General features: G+C 47.0%; 1 protein-coding gene across 4 annotated transcripts in view; it reads left to right on the forward strand.

Moving 5' to 3' along the window:
* LOC102098749 (exocyst complex component 1) overlaps window positions 1-19,102 on the forward strand; it is a 33,891-nt gene extending 14,789 nt beyond the window's left edge. For 3 of the 4 annotated variants that reach the window (XM_065028046.1, XM_065028045.1, XM_021293921.2), the window contains exons 7-18: window positions 1,058-1,190; window positions 2,059-2,168; window positions 3,282-3,431; window positions 4,073-4,166; window positions 10,804-10,916; window positions 12,139-12,249; window positions 12,582-12,652; window positions 13,226-13,466; window positions 14,286-14,469; window positions 15,654-15,853; window positions 17,932-18,126; window positions 18,242-19,102. In XM_065028046.1, the coding sequence (XP_064884118.1) occupies window positions 1,058-1,190; window positions 2,059-2,168; window positions 3,282-3,431; window positions 4,073-4,166; window positions 10,804-10,916; window positions 12,139-12,249; window positions 12,582-12,652; window positions 13,226-13,466; window positions 14,286-14,469; window positions 15,654-15,853; window positions 17,932-18,126; window positions 18,242-18,397 (1,758 nt within the window). In that variant the 3' untranslated portion in view covers window positions 18,398-19,102. The remainder of the gene's footprint in view (window positions 1-1,057; window positions 1,191-2,058; window positions 2,169-3,281; window positions 3,432-4,072; window positions 4,167-10,803; window positions 10,917-12,138; window positions 12,250-12,581; window positions 12,653-13,225; window positions 13,467-14,285; window positions 14,470-15,653; window positions 15,854-17,931; window positions 18,127-18,241) is intronic. The other variant, XM_065028047.1, reaches the window with a different exon arrangement.
* The last annotated feature ends 2,130 nt before the right edge of the window (window positions 19,103-21,232 follow it).

Consider the following 21,232-nt stretch of genomic DNA (forward strand, 5'->3'; position numbering starts at 1 on the left):
CTGTGCTGGCTTAGACATCTGGGACTTTGATGAAATGATAATATAGGGATGGCTACACAGATGGGATGGGCTACAGGCAGACCAGCAGCAGACATGATGTGCAGTACCCTCACTGTGGTCCAGGGTTGTAAGAGAGGTCCCTTAAAGGCCTTCTCATGGGAAAGATTAACCTCAAATGATTAGCCAAGGACCTTCCAAACACAGCTCTGCAGCCTTTCACTTGGGATGCTGTGCTCTGCCTTTCACTATCAGTTTTGGGACTTCTTACATGATCAGAGGCTGCTGGGGCAGTTCAAAGCACTGAGATCCTCCCAAACTCATGCCTTCAAATTCCAGGCATCCGTATGCCTGGGTCATGGGGTTCCTTCAGGGAAGCAATTGTCACTGAGGGTAGTTGCTTTCTTCCTCCCTTCACTTGGTGGCACTCAGTGTATACATTTGCACTATGGAAAACTGCTCTCACTAGTAGATGATAGTAATTTCAATAGCCAATAATCATTATCCAGGAATACACAAGCATCCGTTGTGGAGTAAGAAGCTTTTCTCTGCAGTACCTCAAGCCACAGAGACACCAGCACAAGGGACAGCACAGCCAGAGGAAAGACTCTTGATCACCTCTGGGAGTATGGGAAAGCAAATGATTTACATACATAACATACCACAAATGCAAGAACTGTGCCCCTAATCCTCACTTCCATTGCTTATGGTGACCTGTCATTGACCTTTTCATTTTTGAGTAACTGAAGCTGCAGTTTCCTTTGCTTTTTCTTTCTCCTCCCTATAACTTTGCTGCCAGTAGTGATCCCAGAGGTGCCGACCCTTTGTAAGCTTGTGCTGAGGTTTCTCAGGGCTTCCTCTGGGACTGCTCCAGTTATTAACGTGCAGACCTTTGGTTTTAGTGGGGATAGGGCAGCATGGTCTTCTTGAGAGACACATGCAGCCTGGCAGCTGAAGGTGGCACTTGGCTATTTCAAGCCAGCAGACTTCTGGGTGGATCGAGAAGAGATGAGAAGCTGGATGTGCTTGTACTTGTTCTTTTGTGGCTTTCCTTTTATAGACCCACCTCGACCTCGGCAAGGAACACTGTGATGCCTTGAGCCAGGCAGATCTTTCCAGCCCCAGCAGAGTGAAAGCCTGCATTGCTGCAGCAGAGGCTTTGTCTGCCTGCATGAACATCCTGATACAGCCTGGTGAGTTGCAAGCAGAGATTTATGTCTGCAGACAGAAAGCCACTGGCTCATCTGCCACCCAGCACCATCCTGTGCTACTCAGCCTGTGCAGGTGCCCCCGAACTTGTGAAGCAAGAGGGCTTGTTCCCAGGAACTAGCTCACATGCTCACTGGGCAGCCTGTCTGGGGCACAGTAAAAAAGAAATTGAAGGCAGGCATGTATTTGGGAAGCTAAGCAGCAGCACTGACTTTGGGGTACCCAGAGTGTACGGTGCAAAGCTACAGACACTCTTTTCCTGCAATGCACCCAGAGATGCAAGCTGGGGAAACAGGCTGGCAGGGTCAGCTTTCTTCTGGAGATATCACTGAAGCTTTCACAGTCTTCAGCAGCTTCACCTAGAAGTACAAACAAGCAGGGTTGGAAAAGCCAACGTAACATTGCTGGTGAACATCCTTGGAGAAAAGTAGCTGGTGGAGGATTGTCTCCATTCCTAGAGAAATCCAATCCATGCTGCAAATGGTGAGCTGGGGCATCCACACACCACAGCAGGTCTGCAGGCACCTCCCTCTGGGCTCAGCCATCGACTGGTCCAGTTTACATTAAAGTTGAGGCAAACTTATGGCAAGCATCTATACAATTCCTCTAAATACCTGGACATAAAGCATTGGTGTCTGCCATCTGTGTACGTCACCTCTTACAGTTTGGAAAGGAACTGGTGGTACCACAGAACACCTTTTTTCACTTGGTTGGCTTTTGGGTGGTAGTATTTAGCCTGGAATTACTCCTTGAAGACCTGTTTTATTGGCCAGTGTGCTGAGTGGCATTGGTCTGCAGACATGACAGCTTGTGCTGCTCCATACCATGATGCCATCTCTTTTTTCCCTTGAGGTTACCGGAAACTGCAGGCTGTGGCTGAGCAGCTGATTATGTTTGAAACGCTCAAGCAGAACTTTGAAAACTCATTCATCGGTCACATTACGAACATCTTCGAGCTGCAGGTGGGTTTTGCTCTTCATGTGGGAGCTCAAAATCCTGGGAGATTTGAATATTCTGGTACCAGCAGTACAGGGGCTGCCACTGTAAGAAGATTCTCCCAAAGTGTCTCCCCAAAGAGGTCTTTTCACTTGCCTTCCCCCTGCCCTTCGCCCGCAGCCCTCTGGTTAGTTTTATTGGTATTAGGAAGAAATCCAGCACAATTCTGTGTCAGGTTACCACATTCCCTCCCGTGACAGTCATTAATCCTCTGGTCATGTTAAAAATTGCCTAGTTCTGAAGATTCTTGCTTTAGATTTTCTTGTTTTACTTCAAGGGTGGTTGTGGTGGTCTGTTTGTAGCATAAAATCCCAGGATAAAAGTCAGTCCCTTGATCCTTTGATCAACATTTTCAAGTGCTTGTCTTGCGATGTGAAAGACGGGATGGACAATATCTCTGTGGGCAGAAATCTGAAAGGAAAATGTTGTTCTCCTAGATTTCACTTCACGAAGGGAAAAGGAGTGACTCCCAAATCTTGATTGTTGTTTCCTTAAAATTTCAGCATTTACTTTCAAGCATTGACTCTGGGAATGGATGTGACTGGCAGGGAGCTGGGAGAGAACTGTGGGATCTCCATCGCTGGAGCTTTTCAGGCTCAGACTGGACACATCCCTGAGCAAGCTGCTCCACCTGGACCTGTTCTGAACCTGCCAGGCTCCCATCCCACCTACATGATTCCGAGTCTGTGGTGGCCCTGGCAGATGTGCTGCACCAGCTGTGCAGCATCCTTCCTCTCCACTGCATCCCCTCCAGGCATCCCCACCTCCCAGTGCTTGGAGGGACAGTTTCCAGCATGCTCCTGAAAAACGAGCGTTTCTCCTGTGTCTTCTCCTGACCATTGTGCTTAGTGGGAGTATCCCATGTATTACTAGCTCATTCCTCTAGGCTTGGAATTGTTCTCACAATATGAGATTAAAACTAGAGTTGGAAGTGATCATACATGCTCCATTTTACCCTTTAAATTCACTTCTCAAGCAAAGTCAGAAGTGGACATCCAAGGGTGATTATACAATTATTTTCCAGAGCTTTTCAAAGGTTATGTTTTATTTGACTCTTTCTGCCATTTCTCCTGCTTTAGGGTAATGCTCAGGTCCCTGCTCTTGGTCAGCCCATTGACAAGCTGTCTGCACCAAGCCACGGTCTCCACCATGAGGAACTGGTGCCCTACACCCCGCTCATGGCCTGGTTGAAGAGCACCAACCCAGTTCTGTTCTGTGATCTCCCCAAGGTACGGCTGAAATCCTGAACAAATATCGCAAACCATCCACCAGGAACAGATTAGTCAAACTGGTTAATTTGTGATGAGAGCCTGGTTTCACCAAACCCACACCACTCACAAGCTTCCAGCATCTGGCCCTTCTAGGAGAGTGTCTGGCCAACTTGACCACATGTTGTTGGAACTCTGTGCTTGACAGAAAGCAGTCTGGAACTCGGTGGCAGACATTGTGTTGAAGGAAAAGGTCTGAAATGCTAAAGTTGGGTCTTTTTGCTTTCATCTGGCCATTTCTCTACTGAATGAGAGTAATGAGCATTAAAAGAATGTGGCTAATCTTGTATTTTATTCAACATCGCTTTATTTAAAGGGTTCTGGGGAAGGGACATCCTAAAGTCCTTGGCCTCTTCTATTAATAAGGACATTGTTAAGTAACTGAGTGGTTCATTTTATATCACTGTGGCTTGGTTTCTATTATTTTTGCTGGTTTTTGCTTTTCTGAAGGTCTCACACACCAAAACTAAAAGGTCTCTTTCAGTTGCCATCTACTGACTTTCATTTTTAAGTCGGCAGCTGAAGAAAAAGCTATGATGTCATCACTGTTCATGCAGAGATGAGATACACCAGGAATTTTTGTGTCTGTCTTGTTTTTCCAGATCTATGCCCAGAACCTCAGCAGACTCTATGACCGGGAAATCAAAGCCTTTTTTGAACACGCCAAAACCTTCTTGTTAGGAAGAAGAAAAGGAAGTGAGTGCTTTACATATATGACTTCTGTGCTGCTGAGCAGTGATTTATTTAGATGTAGGAAACATGGCAATCACACTCTACCACGGGTGTCTTCCCCAAATTTTGTGCCATGAATTTACTTTCTTTCCATGGACCAGATCTGCAGCTGGCAACACATGACAAAGCTGCCTCTGCTTTACACCAGGCATTGTCTGTGAGCTGTGGCACTGCATGTTATCCAGTTTTGTTTAGCTGCTTTGCAGATCTGTCGCTTTTGTGCACCTTCCCTTTGCAGGACTCACAAATGATGCACAGGTGGCCGAGCTGGTATCCTGAGGGGGACATGAGACCACCTGGCAATTCTTGGTCCATATTTCATGCAAGAAGAGCTGGTCACAGACTCCTCAGACACTCTTTGCCCTGTAAGGAGATGGCACCAAGCCTGTCCCTGAAGACACGAGTGTGTTCATAGCAATATTTGTGAGAGCAGAATGATTGCACAGTGAGCTGACTGTGGGGCTGTGTTGTCCCAAGGTGATCATTTCAACAGAAGTCACTCCATCTGACTCAAAATATTCCAGTCAGGTGTTTCTGAAGATAAAAAGAGAAACTGATCTGTCTCCTCTGGAAGTTTTTGATTGCACAGAAGTCACATTTTCCTTCAGCAAAACCAAGCTCTGTAATGGAAAGTTCCATGCCAGCTTGGCCACACTTGAATGTCAAAAACCACTTGTCATGGTGTGTTTAGTCTATCAGAGTGCTAGCGCAGCTTCTTCCAGCCTCGCACCTACTTCATCAATTTGTGTCCAGACCCCAGAGCCAGAGAATGAAGCCTTGGGAAGGAAATGGGGCTGGTGGCTGAAGGATCCCAGCCAAGGGCTCTGCCTAGCTGCACTTGCTGAACTGGACACACAGCAGTGATCATACCAACAGCCGCTGGCCATCTGAGACCACAGCCCTGATATCTGCCCACCTCTCATCTTCTGGGGTGAAGCCCATGCCATTCTTGTGGGGTACAAAGGATGGTTAGAGAGTCTGAGCCACGGGCAGCTGGAGGGAGCTACCCTGGAGCTCACCAGGGTGCAGGATCAGACCATTGCATGTAGTTCCCACTCCTGTGGCTCTCCAGGGCCCTTTTGTTCTGTTTCAGAATTTCCCATTAAGGCCAGAATGAATACCTGGGTGTTTTGCTGTAATCTCCCTGCTCTGTGGATGCAGAACCTGGTGAGTCCCAAGTAGGAACAGAGGGAGCCTGTGCTAGTAGCAGCCTGCACATGAGCATGGACAGGACAGTTCTTCTGTCAGCTTTTCCCATGCTGGGCTGAAAGAAGAAGCTTCCTCCACATCCCAAATTTTTCAGTTGTCGACTGGCCTGCATCCCTGTGCGGGGCAGCACTGTGCATTGCTTTGTTCTACACCAGGGCAGCTGCAGCAGCTCCCATCTCACAGAGGTGAAGTGGCACAGCACCAAGAAGTGGACCTGAGTGCTGGGTCTGCTCACCCTCTTGCTGATCCCAGTACTGCCCCAGTCAGCCAACAGCAGCAGTTTGCAACCCTGAGATGCTGGAGGCTGTGACTGAAGAGAGGGACACCAGAGCACCTCTCAGCTCCTGTTTTCAGGTGTGCACCACAGCCATATCCCAACATACCCACCACCTCTTCCAGCTCCTCCCTGCCCAGTGCCAGTTCCCCCAGGAAAGACACTCAGCCACACGTAGCGGGAAAACAGATGACCTCAGGACCACGGGACCAAACCAGGATGGGCAGTGCTGGGAGTGTACATGTACCTGCAATGGAGCACACAAATCCTGAAAAGGAAGGAAGGAAGAAAGGAAGAAATAAAGAGGAAGGAAGAAGGAAAGATAGAAGGAAAGAGGAAGGAAAGAAGGAAGAAAGAGGAAGGAAAGAAGGAAGGAAAGAAGGAATTAAGAAGAAGAAAGAAGAGGAAGGAAAGAAGGAAGGAAAGAAGGAATGAAGAAGAAGAAAGAAGAGGAAGGAAAGAAGGAAGGAAAGAAGGAAAGCAAGCTAGCAAGCTTCACCTAAATAGTCTTTTGTCACGAGAAAAAAGAGAACAGGGAAAACACTTGGGCTCTTTCTCCCCACTACTTGTCATTTTCAAAAATTCATCCACTTCAAAAGAAGAAAGAGAAAGCAGAAGCTCAGATACTAATCCTTAATTAAAATGTTCCTTTTTGAAATTTTGCTAGAAATGGAGAAAGCAAGCACCTCATAGAAATACTTTTACAGTCAGCAGAAACCTATTTTTCCATACCAGAATGATTTGCAAACTATGGAGCCAAGAGAGGGAAAAACAGGGAGCAAAATCTTTTCCTAGTTGCGGCAGAAAAGCAGTGACACGATAAAAGGGGTCAAAAAGTAAGTTGTGTAGGGAAAGTCAGCAGGACATTATTACTCTCCTTGTAATTTAAAAACACGGTAACAGGCAATTAAATGAAAGGGACATGATGAAGAGTGGTAATAAGAAATTATTTGTGCGTAATGCCATTAACCTGCTGTAGTTGTTGCTACAAGCTGTTACTGATGCTGGAGGACTCAGGAAAGCCTATAGCAAGCAGATAACAGGAAAATAAAATGTGGTGGTAATCATAATCTCAGGATAATACTGAGAAATGGACTTTCTGAAAAAGGATAGTATTTCATAAGAACTGTAAAGGAAGACACTTTTCCCACAGCGCTGTTACGATACACGTTGTCGCCCCGAATGTCCTCCTTCCTCCTTGGAGGTGCCAGGGACACAGCAGTTCTGGAGCACTCGGTGCATTGCTGGTTGGATCTGGGATACCCACCCTTCCAATGCTTCGGCAGTTCCCGCTGCCACGACCTGGACACCAGGGAGGACACCTGCGTTCAAGCAGACAGTGGTGGGCTGGTGATGATCCATCGTGAGGATGTATTGACCCAGGTCAAGAACAGAGCACCATTCCTGTGCTTACTTTCTGGCTCATCAGAGATGCCTTGTCTGTGGAAATCTCCAGCTGGGCGAGGGAGATGATTGTCCTGCTCTACTCAGCACTGTGGGCATGTGAGAGACCTGGGGGGTTCAGCCTGGAGAACAGGAGCTGAGGGGAGACCTTATCACTGTCTACAACTGCCTGAAAGGAGCTTGTAGCATGGAGGGTGTTGGCCTCTTCTCCCAAGTAACAAGTGATAGGACAAGAGGAAACAGCCTCAAGTTGCACCAGGGGAGGTTTAGATTGGATATTAAGAAAAAAGTCTTTCTGGAAAGGGCTGTCAGGTATTGGAACAGGCTGCCCGGGGCAGTGGTGGAGTCACCATACCTGGAGGGGTTTGAAAGGTGTTTAGATGAAGTTCTTAGGGGACATGGTTTAGTGGTAGAGTTGGGTTAGGTTATGGTTGTACTCAATAATCCTGAGGGTCTCTGCCAACTGAAATGATTCTATGATTCTGTGGTGCAGCCTCACCTGGAGTACTGTGTACAGGTCTGGGAATCACAGTATGAAAAGGATATAAAGCCGTCCAGAAGAGGCTACGAAATCAGTGAAGGGTTTGGAGGGGAAGCTGTATTAGGAGCAGCTAAAGTCACTGTGTTTGTTCAGTCTGGAGGAGACTGAGGGCAGAGCTCATGGGCTGCAGGTTCCTCAGCAGGAGCAGGAGGGGCAGGGCTGAGCTCTTCTCTGTGACAGTGACAGAGCCCAGGGAATGGCAGAAGATGTGCTGGGGGGGTCAGTGGGACATGAGGAAAAGGTTCTTCACCCAGAGGTGCTGGACACCGAACAGGCTCCCCAGGGAGGTATCACAGCCCCAACCTGACAGTGTTCAAGAAGAGACTGGACAACGTCCTCAGACACACGGGGTGACCTGTGGGGTGTCCTGTGCAGGGACAGGAGCTGGACTCCATGATCCTTGTGGTGCCTTCCAACCCAGGGCATTCTGTGGTTCTCTCCCTGGGGTGGCTGTCAGAGCTGGCAATAACGTATTGGGACAGGACATGTCAATTTCACATGGATCTCTAGTGCTCACATGCTTTTGCAAGCCAGTGCTGGGTCTTGCCCTTACAGGTGTCCAGCACTGCCCACCCTGCTTGGAAGAAGGGGTGTGTGCACCACAAAGCAGTTGTTCTAATGAGATACTCTAATCAGGGCAAGTTTGCTTCCAGCTGTTTTCTGCCTCACTCATACTGGGACCAGCTCACCATGCAGCTCCTGCCCCCAGCCCAGCAGAGAGGGGTGTATGGTTTGTCTCAACTACCACACTGGGCAAAACAAATAGTTACAAAACTATAATGTTCCTCTCCTCCCTGCCAGGACACAGTGTTTCATGGGGAAACATGCTCGTTCCCTCTTGAAAATAGGAGTTCCTGATAAGAGGTGATGAACACACTGGTGGCAAGCAGGCCTGGGGAATTAGCAGTGGGGAAGCAAGCTCCAGTCCATGGTTTATAAGATAATATGATCAAGCACCATTTCGTGAAGAGGGGTGATTGCTTTTGTTTAAACAGAAGGAAATAAGAAAGATTGCATGTAGGATAAAGAGGCCCTGGTTCCTATTTGAAAAGTGATTGATGGGCTCTGAGTGAGGGACTTGAATTTTGCTGGGTGATAGAGGACAAAAAACCCAAGTTTGTCTCCCAGCTGGGTCTGCTCAGAAAGCCATTAAAATGGGGAACACTGCAGGGACAGAGATTGCTATTAAAGAGGCCCTTTATGAAAACAGACACATTAAATAAGAAAAAAAAGAAACAGTGTACGGCATATGTTGCAGACAGTCTGCCTCATCCCCTTTTGGTAAATGTTAAACCAGGGATTTCCTCTCAGTACTTTGTCTATCTTTAATGCCTATGCAAGTCCCATAAAATGCGAGTAATTAAAATCCCAGGAGAAAATATAGTGTCTGCGAAACCCTTTGCAGCACTGGCGGGACACCTTGATGGCTACAAGCCTGTTACTGCACCATGTTCAGTCACCCAAAGGTGTTGCCCCCGTGGCCAGGATGAGATGCAATGAGCTTTGCCAGGGCTTGAGTGTGCTGGCATCATGGAGTGAGGCCTGGGACAGGTGAGGAAGCACCGGGCTTGGTTGGGGATGCTCAGCCCACCATTAATGTCAGCAGCACATTGACACTCCAGCCACATCACTGCAGGGTCAGCAGCATCTGGCAATGCATGGACACGTCCTTCTGCTGCAGGAGCTTGGCAGCAATGGGCACTGACAGCGAGCACAGTCTGTCCCAGCTCCCAGGGACCTTCAGAGACTCCTGCTGAAATATTTTCTGCAAAACTGGTTGATCTCAGGCTGTTTTGCAGGGGAGGTCTGGCTTTGATGAAGTTCTGCGGGAACCTCATCCAAGGTCTTTCCTGATGTTTCAGCTGCTCCTTGGGGTGAGCGGCTGCATGGATGGAAGCCCAGGCTGCAAGGACACTTGCCTGATAATGTCCCTCATCCCTGCTTTAAAATATCCAAGGCTTGCTTGAGCTCTCTATGCCTCTTTCTTTCTACTGATTACTGTGGCACTGAATTTTTGGGATTGATTCCCTGCCCTCATAAAGGATTATTTATGTTGGTCACTTCTAAATATACCACCTGATGATTTATTGCCTTGTTTCAGTATTATGAGAGAGTTTAGAAGGCAAATCCCAAGCTGTTTATAATTAATTGTGAGGCAATAATGAAATCTTTTCTCCTCGTTTTCACATTCCCTTTTCTACTCAAATTTACAGTCTCATAAAACTCTTCCCCGATTGCTGTGGGGAGATATTTTTTTCCTGGTTTTGCCCTTTCCGCAGCAGGTGAAATTATCATCACCCACCGCATAAGTGTGAGAAAAAGATGATGAAGCAGCTCGTTAATTTTCTCCGTGGTTTTATCAAGGCCGAGCTGAGCTGGCTGCCATCTCTCATCCCTGCTCAGTCTGTCAGGCATCTGACAAATCCTTTCCAAAGGTAAAAGCCCTACAGGTAGTAGCTCGAATAAGGATATTTTGGATGTTATGAGAAATGGAGAGCTGGCCTGACTCACCTGGGACCTCTGGGGCTAGTGGAATGAGACCAGTTTTTACAATTAATTAGAAAATAATAGGGATGTTTCCCCACTGATTTCTTTCAGTGAGTATAATAGTATTTTTTTAATGCCCGTTTCAAATAAATTTTTCCACTTAAGCCAGGCACCGAGTGAAAACTGTATGGTAAAAACTGCTCATGTTTGAAAAGTATATTAACTTCCAGGTGAATGTTTATAATTTTTAAAGGCTAGCTTTTGGAAAAAAGCCAATTCTCCACCCTGCCTGGATATTGTTTTATGTCAATTTACCATCAAAACTTAGCAACAAACATTTTTCCTGAAACTCTTGCAGGCATTTCTGCCCATTTATGCTCCTATAATTTATTATTTTCCACTACTCAGTCCTCAAGAGTTAGTATTAAGCCCTAAATAGCAACGGGGTAAGCATCACAGACAGTGAAATAAAAAGTTAAGAAAAAGAGAGAGAAACGGATGGGAAGGCAAATACGAAAACGAGACCAAAAACTGCATCCCCTATATATCTGAATCCAACAGAAAAAGGCAATTCATGCATAATATCAGACATAAAATGAGACATTTAAGTCTGTTAAAATGACCAAAGGAGCTGGAGAGTCCAGGAGGGATGGAGATGTCTAACCAGCTACCAACACACCGTGCAGGTCTTCAGGAAAGCGCAGAGAAGCCGATGGGGAGCAGGCAGTGGTGTCGATGGAGCCTCCCTGGGAGCCGGGAAGGCCTGCAGGACACACCGGACAAAGGCAACGTCGTCAGGGTAAGGAGATGAGGTTTTCCAAAGGGTTTCCATGTCCCGTGGGGGCTGTGCCGGTGCTGCAACCCACCCCAAGGTCCTTTCTCTGTGCCACGGGTGTCAAACTCATTTTCACCGGAGGCCACATCAGCCTTGTGGTCGCCTTCAAAGAGCCGAATGTGATTCCAGGACTATTTACACAGTCCTAAAATTACATTTATCCAGTTCTGTTTTAAAAGGTCAATATAACCAAAATCAAATAGATTTAAGTCTTGCATTTTTGAATGCTAGATTTGGTTTTAATTAACAGAAGCAAATACATGTAATTATCTACTAAATGTGAAACTGGTTTTGAGAGCAATGGGAAAGTAAAAGGTTTTCAGAACAGAATCAGAAGTGGTGTGTGGCTTCTTTCCACTCCGTGGCAACTCAATAGCACTAGTTTCACCATTTTCAACAACACTAGTGGAAACTCAACAGTTTCCACTCAATAACTGCAATTATATATTAACTAAAAAGGAATAAAACATTCAGGTGCTCTTTTGCAGCCTTTAGCTTTTTTGATACTTCTTTACTCATCCTCCAAACTGTTACACATGAACACAACTTCTAATCAGAAACACCGTAGAAATTACAGCATACTACTCCTCCATACTTCACTTGAGCAACTGGAAATATTCCTGTTAGCACGAGCAGAAGAGGGAGACCCTGGCATCACATAATAATGCAATATACAGCTGGTAAAATTATACATATCTCAGAGAAAAACAAATAAAGAGAACAACATTATTTTAAAAACTGTGCTGTGGCCTCTTCTGCAAAGCCCATTTGTTCTGTGCACAGAGAAATCCCAAAAGGTGTTTTCTCTAACCATAACGTTATTGCAATGACAGTCCTGCAATGCAGGGCTGTCAAACTCATTCGAACACCGTCCTCCTGCAGCACCACGCGTGTCACACGCTGCACAGTGACCAGTGCTGGCAGGAGCCTGGGGACAAGGAATTTGGCACTGCCGCCGGGTGGAAACAAAGTGCCAGAACAGATAAAACAAAGAGGGGGTTGGATCCAGCCCACGGGCCCTGCTTTTGACACCTGTGATCTATGCTGTGTACCTGGGGCAGGAGCAGAGATGCTCTGTACTGCTGACCTGGCTTAGATGTCACTTCAGGTGGACATGGACATCTACTCTGCTGTCCTCAATGTGTGCTATAAGGGGCCTCTAACACGCCTGATGGTCTTTAAGCAGATGTTAGAACAGGTGCTGAGAGAGCTGCAACCCCTTTGCACCGCAGAGCAGCAGTTCATTGAGGAATTCTTCCAGCTAAGCCGGGATGCTGCAGACCTGCAGGTGCTGGAGGTAAGCATGAGGACTATGTCCACTCTAGTCCCATTAACACATCCCCCCTCCAGCTTGATAAAAGCCTCAGCAGACACAGTGAGGTGGCTACTCACCTCTGTCAGATACCTGAGGTGTCCTGGGCTCTTGTCCTCTAGCAACTGTCAGTGGTGTTGGTAGTGGGGGAGCTTAAGACATGATGATAGAGAATTGAATTGCACTTAACTGATAGCTCCAACAGGAGCATTAAACACAGGACTCCAACATGAGGCAGCAGAAATGAAACCCAGGTCTCAAGTTTTCCTCTCTGAGGGAGGGCAGACAAATAATTTCCATCCCATCCTTTCTTTCAGGCATCTGCCTCTAAGGAAGCAGAGAGCACGGCATCTCCAGAGGACCCTCCTTGCGCCAAGCCTCGGAGCCAGTACGTGGGTGGTGAGATAGAGCTGGCTGCTCTGAGGGGGCATGGTCTGGAGTGTCCTACAGGAACTGCCTGAGGAACTGGTAGATGGAATTTTTTTCCACTCTTGACCACCCTGGTGTCAGCTCAGTGATCTCAGGTTTGCATCCTGGATCACAAAAAACAGGAGGCATTGCAGCTGGGTGTGCAGAGAGGCTGTGCAGAGCCTGCTGGTTCTGTCTCTCCCCAGCACAGTGGTTCTGCTTCAGGGTGGGCCAGAAGGTGAGGTTTACGTTTCACAGAAAAGCCTATCTTTTGATCAGTTTTATTTCCTTGTTAGCAATGTAATAAAGATATACTATGAAACAATAATCTTATAAAAAATGTCAGCATAAAAACACTGAAATTTTTCATTTGGCTGGTGAAACAGGACATTTCAATATCTTTCCACAAGCTGAGACAATGAAGAGTTGAAGGATTAAGCAAGTATACTGTGATACAGAAGGCTTTGGTTATTTCTTTAGCTTTGCCCTGGCCTCTGCAGCCACAGGGCCAGTGCCCTTCTCCATTTACTTACTTGCTTTTTTTTTCCCCAAGACTAGAAGAACCTACGACCCATCTACTTTGTGAGATCTTTAGTTGCCTGGAACCAGAGCTGAGAGGATTCGTAGATGTCTGCAATAAGGTCCACCCATTCGGCTGCTTGCAGGTCCTGGTTGCCTTGAATGATTCCATCTTCGAGATGTGGGGCTCTTCCTCAGCTCTGCCCTCATCCTTCCTCAACACTGTCCTGGGCAACATGCTGCTCCTGGCCAAGAGCAGCTTCAACAAATACATTGTGAGTGTCAGCAAGAGTAAGTACAAGTAGACCTGAGTGATCTCTGACCCCCTTCAGAATCTTCTAGGCTTCTAACCTGATCTTCATTGAAGGCAGTAGAAGTTTATATCAGACAGGGATCTGGCTTTTTGGTTTTGGGAGGACTAGACCCTCACTACATCAATGACTCTGTCTATGTGAGGGAGGTGGGGTAAGTGCCACCTGTGTCTCCTCTTACCAGGATGGTCAAACCAAAGGTTTTTGCCCCATATAGAGTACTGGGAGGTTGTGCGTGTCATGGCATCACGTCAGATGGCTGAAGCCAAGCTCTCCTGTTCTCCTGCTGTCACAGCAGGACATGCTCCAGGACCAAGCAGCAGGGAGGGGAGTGTGGGGCAGTTGAGAACCCATCAGAATTGGTCAAAAAACCTGGTCCTGTGCCCACTGAGGTCAAGGGAAGGCGCATGTTGACAATAACCATGTTTGTACCAAGACCTGAAGCAGCAAATCTGCTCATAAACCAGCATGAGAAGTGCAAGAAGTGGCAGTGGTGAACACCCCTGGCTCCAGGAGCTGCAAGTGTCTGTGTGGGGAAATTGCAGCAAAGAACCACACAGCCTGAGAGACCAGGTACATCAGCTCCAGGAGAGCATCGAGCACAACTTCATATCCAGCCTCAAAGAAACTCACATATCTTCCCATGGAAGATATTGTAAATGGAGAAAGTGGTACACACAACTGATTACTTTGCTTGTTTTATGGCCTGTGCCTTAGTCCACTGTAAAGTAAGACTGTAGTCATGTCAGATCTGAGAGCACCATCTCTTTGTGTTGTTGCCAGGGGAGCTTGTGCAAAGAGATTGAGGAGGCAAAGGTGCCCAGCAAGATGAAAGGCGGGATCCTGCCTGCCGTGATCCACTTCGAGGAGTTTGTGAACTTCTCGGAGGAGGTGTTCAGGACAGCTCGGCGGAGAGGAGAGCTGGACAAAGCACATCTCAGGCTGGCCAGCAGCGTCTTCAGCAGCAGTGAGTACAAAGGCGGGCAACTGGATGCATCACTCAGATAAAGGCATAGCTGCAGCTTCAGGAGTTACTGTCAATCAGCCGACCCACCAGAGAGGGGATGTGTAGGTTACCTGCCCCCTGGGCACTGCCTGGGACTAAAACTGCCTTCACCGTGCCTGGGACTCCCAGACGAATTCAGAGAGCCTGGCATGCCAGGTGCCTGATGTCTGCCACACCAGCATGGTCCTGGTTGTGACATGGCTGAAACATGTGCTTAGCTTTGAATCTGATGTCAATCTGTCCTTTTCAACTGTGGAGGGAGTAGCTCCTCACTACAGATCAGATTCCCAAGCTCAGAGGTCTTGGGATCAGTAGCAGCCAAAGAGCAACTTTCCCCCAAAGCACCAAGGTACATTGGTAGGGAGAGAAGGGTTGGGAGAGCAAGGCCGGTATTATAGCATTCAGTAGATCCTTGCGTTGTCCTAGCTGGTGCCTACAGCTCTCTGTCAGTGGAGATACACTGATTCCCAGCCTGGAGAGGACATGAGGGGCTGCAGAAGGAACAACTCCAAGCCCTCAAACCACAGATCATGAGGTGGTGTAGAGAGGCAGCTCCCACCTGCGGATGGGCCTGAAGTGACCCACTGAATAGCAGCTCTTAACAGCCCCTTCCAGGCTCCAGCAATGTTTACAGCAAAGCAGGTGAGATAGCAAATCAATCTAACGAACAGGGATCAGTATTTGTGTTGCAGATAGTTACTCCCTCTGGTAATGGAAGAAGTCAGACGGTTCAAATGAGATAGCCTAATGACATGTTCACCACCATGTGCAAGAAGGGGCCTCTCTGTTGCGTAAGCACAATGAGCTACTCAAGCTCTTGCCCTCTCCAGACCAGCTGGCAAGTGGCTGGCAGCATGGTGACCCATGGCTCTGCTTGGCAGGCCAAGTGTGTGCCGTGCGGACGTGCTGCTCCAGCACTTAGCTCAGAAACAGGTCTGGACATGGATGTTTGGTTAAACAGTTATTAAATGTCATGACTCCGAAGCTCTGCAAGGAAAGGTGGTTGAAAAACACAACAACTGGTGATGATGCTCATCTGAGCTCTTGGTTAAACTCTCAACTGGTGACCAAACTGTATCTCATATCCCTTCTGACTCACCCTGCAGGGTCTTCTCCCCACACCTGATTTGTTCCTTTCTTTTAAGTCAATAGTCTGTCCTCAGCAAACCTGAAGGTGAACACAGATATGGTCATGATGGAAAATTTCTACCATATTCACTGCTTCCTATGCCAAAAGAAGATCCATTGCTTGGAGGCTAAGAAGATAGAAGCCAAGCAAAGATATAGTGAGCACATGGAGAAATATGTCATCAAGTACCTGGGCCAGCCACTGGAGAAGCTCAACGTGAGTATGGGTTAAACTGACCCTCACCTGGGTCTCAAAGGGCAACAACACTTCCCAAAATTATGAATTAGCTGGTGTTCAAATCCAAACCACCCCCACCCCAATCCAGTCTGGGATTATGTTAGTGTGTTGTCCTCACACCTTCTCTGACCACACGGAGCACAGCCCCAACAAGACCCGGGCTCAGTAGCATCAGATGCTGGTACCAGTTCTGCAACTCCATGCAGTGTTGTGAGGGCCTGTTCAGACCCTGCTCTGGATTGCGTGCCTGAGTCTGGCGGATGCTGGTTTCTTTTTGCACGGCTGCCTGGACTAATAAGTCTAACACAGCTTCACTTTTCCCAAGCGGCTGCTTTGTTAACTGAGCTAAGAGCATCCGGCTTTGCTACCTCAAACTGGCATCCCCCATCTCCCAGAGATGGTGACTGCTCCCGAGACCTCTGCTCGCTCTGCTCCTTCTCTCTTCTCACTGGCCTAAAATGCCTCACAGATTGAGATCAGATTAAATTATTTATAGGGCCTGTTACTTTCAATTTGTTTCCAGTCTTTGCTGTCAAACATCTTGTAGGTTTGACTGGAAGACCAGCTGTGTTAATGGCTTCAAATCCTTTCTCTGTGAGGGAAAGTATAATTTCTCTGCTCACAACAAAGCAGAGCAAGTAACCTATGAGGGTACTTGGATTGCATTCTGCTCAGGGATTTTGAGAATCCTGACATGGCCTCCTCTAGCAGACCACATAGCCCTTCAGATCCGAGCAAATTTCATTAACATCAAGAGAGGTTGCCAAGGGGCCTAAGTAATGTAGAAGCCCATTTCAGTTTCTGAAAACAACTTATACATTTAGGAACCTCTTTCATTCTGAAAATACTCAGGATTTAGGGTATTTCTCCACAGCAAAGTTGCAGTGGAAATACACAAGACAGCACACAGATTACCAGACTGTATGAGCAGGATGGTAGACTGTAGGCTGAAGGAAGTGATCATTCCCTTTTTTCAGCCTTCATTAGACCAGATGTGGAATACCATGTCCAGCTGTGGAAGAGATAGGTAGAGATGTATGTCATATCCACCTGTGACAGGAGGTCTTGCTAAACTGGAGCAAGGCCAGTGGAGGGCCAGCAAGGTGGTGAGGAGAGGCTGAAGAAGCAGGACCTGGTCAACCTGGAAATGAAACTATTTTGGGGTACCTAGTAGCCACCTTCCCTAGAAGGTTATTGAGATTCACAGGAGGATGATTAAAGATAACAGTCTGAAAAGTAAAAAGGAATGTTCCAGCTGGATAGAAGGAAAAAAATTACTGTAAGGATAATAAAGCATTTAAACTGTCTGTCCAGAGAGGCTACACAGTCTCTGTCCTTGAAGGTTTTCAAGACCTACCCTGAGAATGCCCCAAGTACCCTTGTTTCAAATCAGTTTGAACCTGTTTTCAACAGGAGGTTGAACTAGAGACCTCCTGAGGTCCCTTCCAGACTGACAAATTCTGCATTTGAAAAACTCATGTTGAAAAAAGTATCTGTCATCATCGAGCTTTTTGCTGAGCTACACTGCTTCTGGTACTTTTCTGAAAGGTCCATGAGGTCTGTATTCCTTGGGGTCGACATAACCCTGGGCTCTCAAGCAACAGCCATGCTTGGTGTCAACACGTACTCCTTTTGAAATGCCTCCCTACAGACCATCCTCTTTCTGCTTTCATTCAATATCCTGGAAGAAGTGAGAAAAAATGAGTTTTGCTTTACAGTTCTGAAGATTCTTGGATCCCTCCATCCCACCTCTGGCTCCAAATCCTCTGTAGTGAGCAAAGCTGCATGAAGCACCAAGGAATGCAAGACATTTTTTCCAGTAGTCCCCTGGCTCTATGGTACTGCAATCATTAGAAATGTAGCTTGTCAAGCAGGGAGGGAAGAAAACTGATGAAAATCCCCATGCCCCACTTTCCTGGAGAATAAACAACCTCCTACACTTCATTTCCACTTAATTAGACATGAGAAGGGAACTGAGAAAAGTGGTTGGGTTTCAGCCCTGACACAGGAGTCCACCGTAGGGCAGCTCATCAGTGAATGTCTCCTTGCCTTTCCAGCACTTCTTTGAAGGGGTGAAAGCCCGTGTGGCTCAAGGGGTGAAAGAAGAAGAGGTCAGCTTTCAGCTGGCCTACAGCAAGCAAGAGCTGAGGAAGGTCATTGAAAAATACCCAGGCAAGGAAGTAAAAAGAGCCCTTGAAAACCTCTACAGGAAAATCCACAAGTATCTCTCCCCAGAGGAAAATCTTTTACCGGTAATTGGAGCGTGATCTGGGTGTAACACTATGAGGCTTTGCAGGGTTCAGGACTGCAAAGTATGTATAGATGTCATGGGCTGATGAAGGGAGCTGATGGTCTGCTTTTCCGCAGGTGGTGTGGCATGCCATGGAGCAGGAGTTCATACGTCAGTACCAGGAGTTTGAGGATCTGATCCAGCGCTGTTACATGGGGTCAGGGATTGCCATGGAATTCACCATGGAGGACTTGCTGAGCTACTTCAACTCTATCACTCTGTCCAATATGTAGAGGCAACCCTCTCTGGAAGATGAGAGCAGCTCGGAACCCTTGTCTGCAGCTACACCTTTAAGGAGCTAAACTCAAAACCCTTCCCAAGGTGAAGTCTGACATATAGGGCTTCCATCCTGAACTTAATGCTGAAGTGCCTCTAACTTGTCAGTCTTGAGCTAGATCTCCCTTGGAGAAGTGGAGTTCTCAGACCTAAACCACGGCTTCCCCGCTCCAATAAACCATTATGCAGCTAGTAAAAAAAAAAAACTTCCCAAACCTCAAATTTCTGCCAAATTGAGTGCTGTTGCTGTACCCTTCTAGCAGACCGCTTCGCAGTGCAACTGAACAGTGAAAGCCATCATGTCTCCAGGAATTGACTCTTTTTCATCTGCTCTCAGATTTCACAGTGAACCTGTGCTAAAACAAAAGGGTTATAACACATCAAGGCACCCAGATGTGTGTAGTGTTACTATAGCCTGGTATCAGAACACGCACCACCAGCTCATCCACAGAGACAGATAAGAGTTCAGAGTTATTAGTATAAAAGGTTTTAGTGGTTTTAGCTCAGAAAGGACTTACTTACATGTAAGCTGGAGTGGAGCAAATGTTACAGTTATAGAAATCCAAACTGGTCTCTTGGGGATATTCCTGTTCTTATTTCATTTTCTTATGAACACCCTATAGCAACTTCACAATTCACCAATACATTTTTGTTGTTGAAAATATGGCCTGTGTATTTTTTTATGATATTCATGAGGCTAACATACTGTCCATTATAAACTTCTCTCAAAAAAGCCCCTGAAGATTCTGAACTCTTTGATTCAGTACAAAATAACTATCAGGCCTGTAGTGATGACACAGGGTCCAGGACCAGGATATCAATCCATAAGCTGAAGACCAGACGTATTGTTGGCCAGGTAGAAGCACATCTGGAGCTAGGCTAGAGACCAGCACCCCTACACCAAAACTCAGGCATGAAGTGAAAGCCCTGAGAAGAGCTTAAATATGCTCCATGGAGGTTGCTGGAAGCCCCCAGTTGAGGCTCATCAAGGCTATTAAAGGCCAGTTAGCCCTCAAAGCCCTGTTAGGCATCAGTGGTAATGGTCCTGTGGACCAACTTTGTGCGCCTTAGTAAACAAAATACATTAGAATTTTTCCCAAGAAACCAAGGTTTGGGAGGTCCACTTGCTGCTTGTCCCTCTGTCTGCCAGCCCCACTGTGTAGATATTGAGCCTCTTGACCTGGAGAGGACAGCAAGAATCACCATGCCAGTCAGCTCCTGCATGTCTTGTGAAAATCAGGGCAGACAGACAAACACTGACAGTCTCCTTCAAGTGAGGCTGCAGCACGAGCTGAGCACCTCTTTGTCCTTCTTGCCCCACCCTGGACCAGCTGGTGTGAGGCTGCTGCAGAGCCCACAGGAGCGGGCTGAAAACTGTGTTTCAGGAATAAATGTGGTCTGTTTTCTATAATTGCCCTCAGGGCAGATTTATGAGCCTCTTTCCCCATTCAGAGCCTTGGCGTCCTCTTATTTTCTATTGTTTTGTGTTGAGACCAGTGGCTGTTGCCCTACTGGATGACTCTTAAGGGACACCCGCCATGCTGGGGAGGAACAGCCTTTTGCTGAGCTCCTGCTGTGGGATTTCCAACCCAGCTCTGCCTTCTCCAGCATGGATGAACCTACAGTGACCTTCAAGACAAGGAAGGCGCAAGGGTGGTGTTGGATGTCCCGGGATTAGTCTGTCTAACCTGCTTGTCCTCACTATTACTAGTTAATAGCAGATGGTAATCTATGAAGTAGCTTTGGGGGAACTTCTGTGGGCCAACTTGGACAATCAGGGAAGAAAAATCCAAAAAGTATGTACATAAAGGGTGCAGATGGTTTGACTACTCTCTCCCACAGCAACCCACAGATGTCCTTTCCCTACATTTGAGGCAAAAAAAACACAAACATTTTCAGCTCTTGCCACATACCAGAAATTCTGGTTTTGTTTGGTGTTTTGCTGTACCCAGTGAAATGTGGGCAGTTTGGGTGGAAAAGGTCTACGGAGAATGATTTTAACACAGAATGTCCTGTGCCTTTAACCACTTGCCTGGCAGCTTTTCCACAGCCTGAAATACTTAATGCTTTGTAACTAATTGTGCAGAGATATTTAGACTTTCAAAACTCCATTTTGTTTTCAACGGATTTGGTTTTTTGTAGAGGAAGAAAAAGCAAATCTCAAACTCTGCCTCGGGCCATAGACAATTCCCTTGGACACATCTGCAGGAAGGGGGGTCCAAAAATGTGCCCAAAACTATGCACATCACCCTGAGGCTCCTTTGCTACTGCTCCTTGCTACGCGTTGCCTGTTAGCTTGTCACCTACAGCTCATCCGTCTCTTACCAGTTAGCGGGAGGCTGCAGTGCTCCCAGAGACAGCGAGTGCCTTGCAGGGCAATAAGACATCAACAAGTTGCATGGTAGAAAATAATGTTGGAGGCAAAGAGGTGAACGAGCACATTGCCCACTGCCAGAGAGTCTGTTGCAGCTGCTTCTCCAGCTCCTCTGCTCCAGGGATACACTTCTTAACTGTAAGTCACTCCAGTCTGAGCACCAAGCACAACTGTGTGCTATAATAAAACACATTAACACAGCTGCCCCTTGCAAAAAGAGGAATACGTGGCTAAAATATCCAGACTCTTTTTTTCCAGGTTTTTTCAAGCAACACAATGTATTTGCACTTTCAGGTCCTTTGAGTCAAGGTACAACCTCTGTAGGGAGCAGTGCCCAGAGCTCCTGTTTGTAATCTTGTTGATCCTTCCCCCCATGCTCCCATAAAGCTGCTGCTCGCACAGCTCGGCTCTGGGCAGC

This window comes from Columba livia, chromosome 12 (genome assembly GCF_036013475.1).
Source record: "Columba livia isolate bColLiv1 breed racing homer chromosome 12, bColLiv1.pat.W.v2, whole genome shotgun sequence".
Taxonomy (NCBI): domain Eukaryota; kingdom Metazoa; phylum Chordata; class Aves; order Columbiformes; family Columbidae; genus Columba; species Columba livia.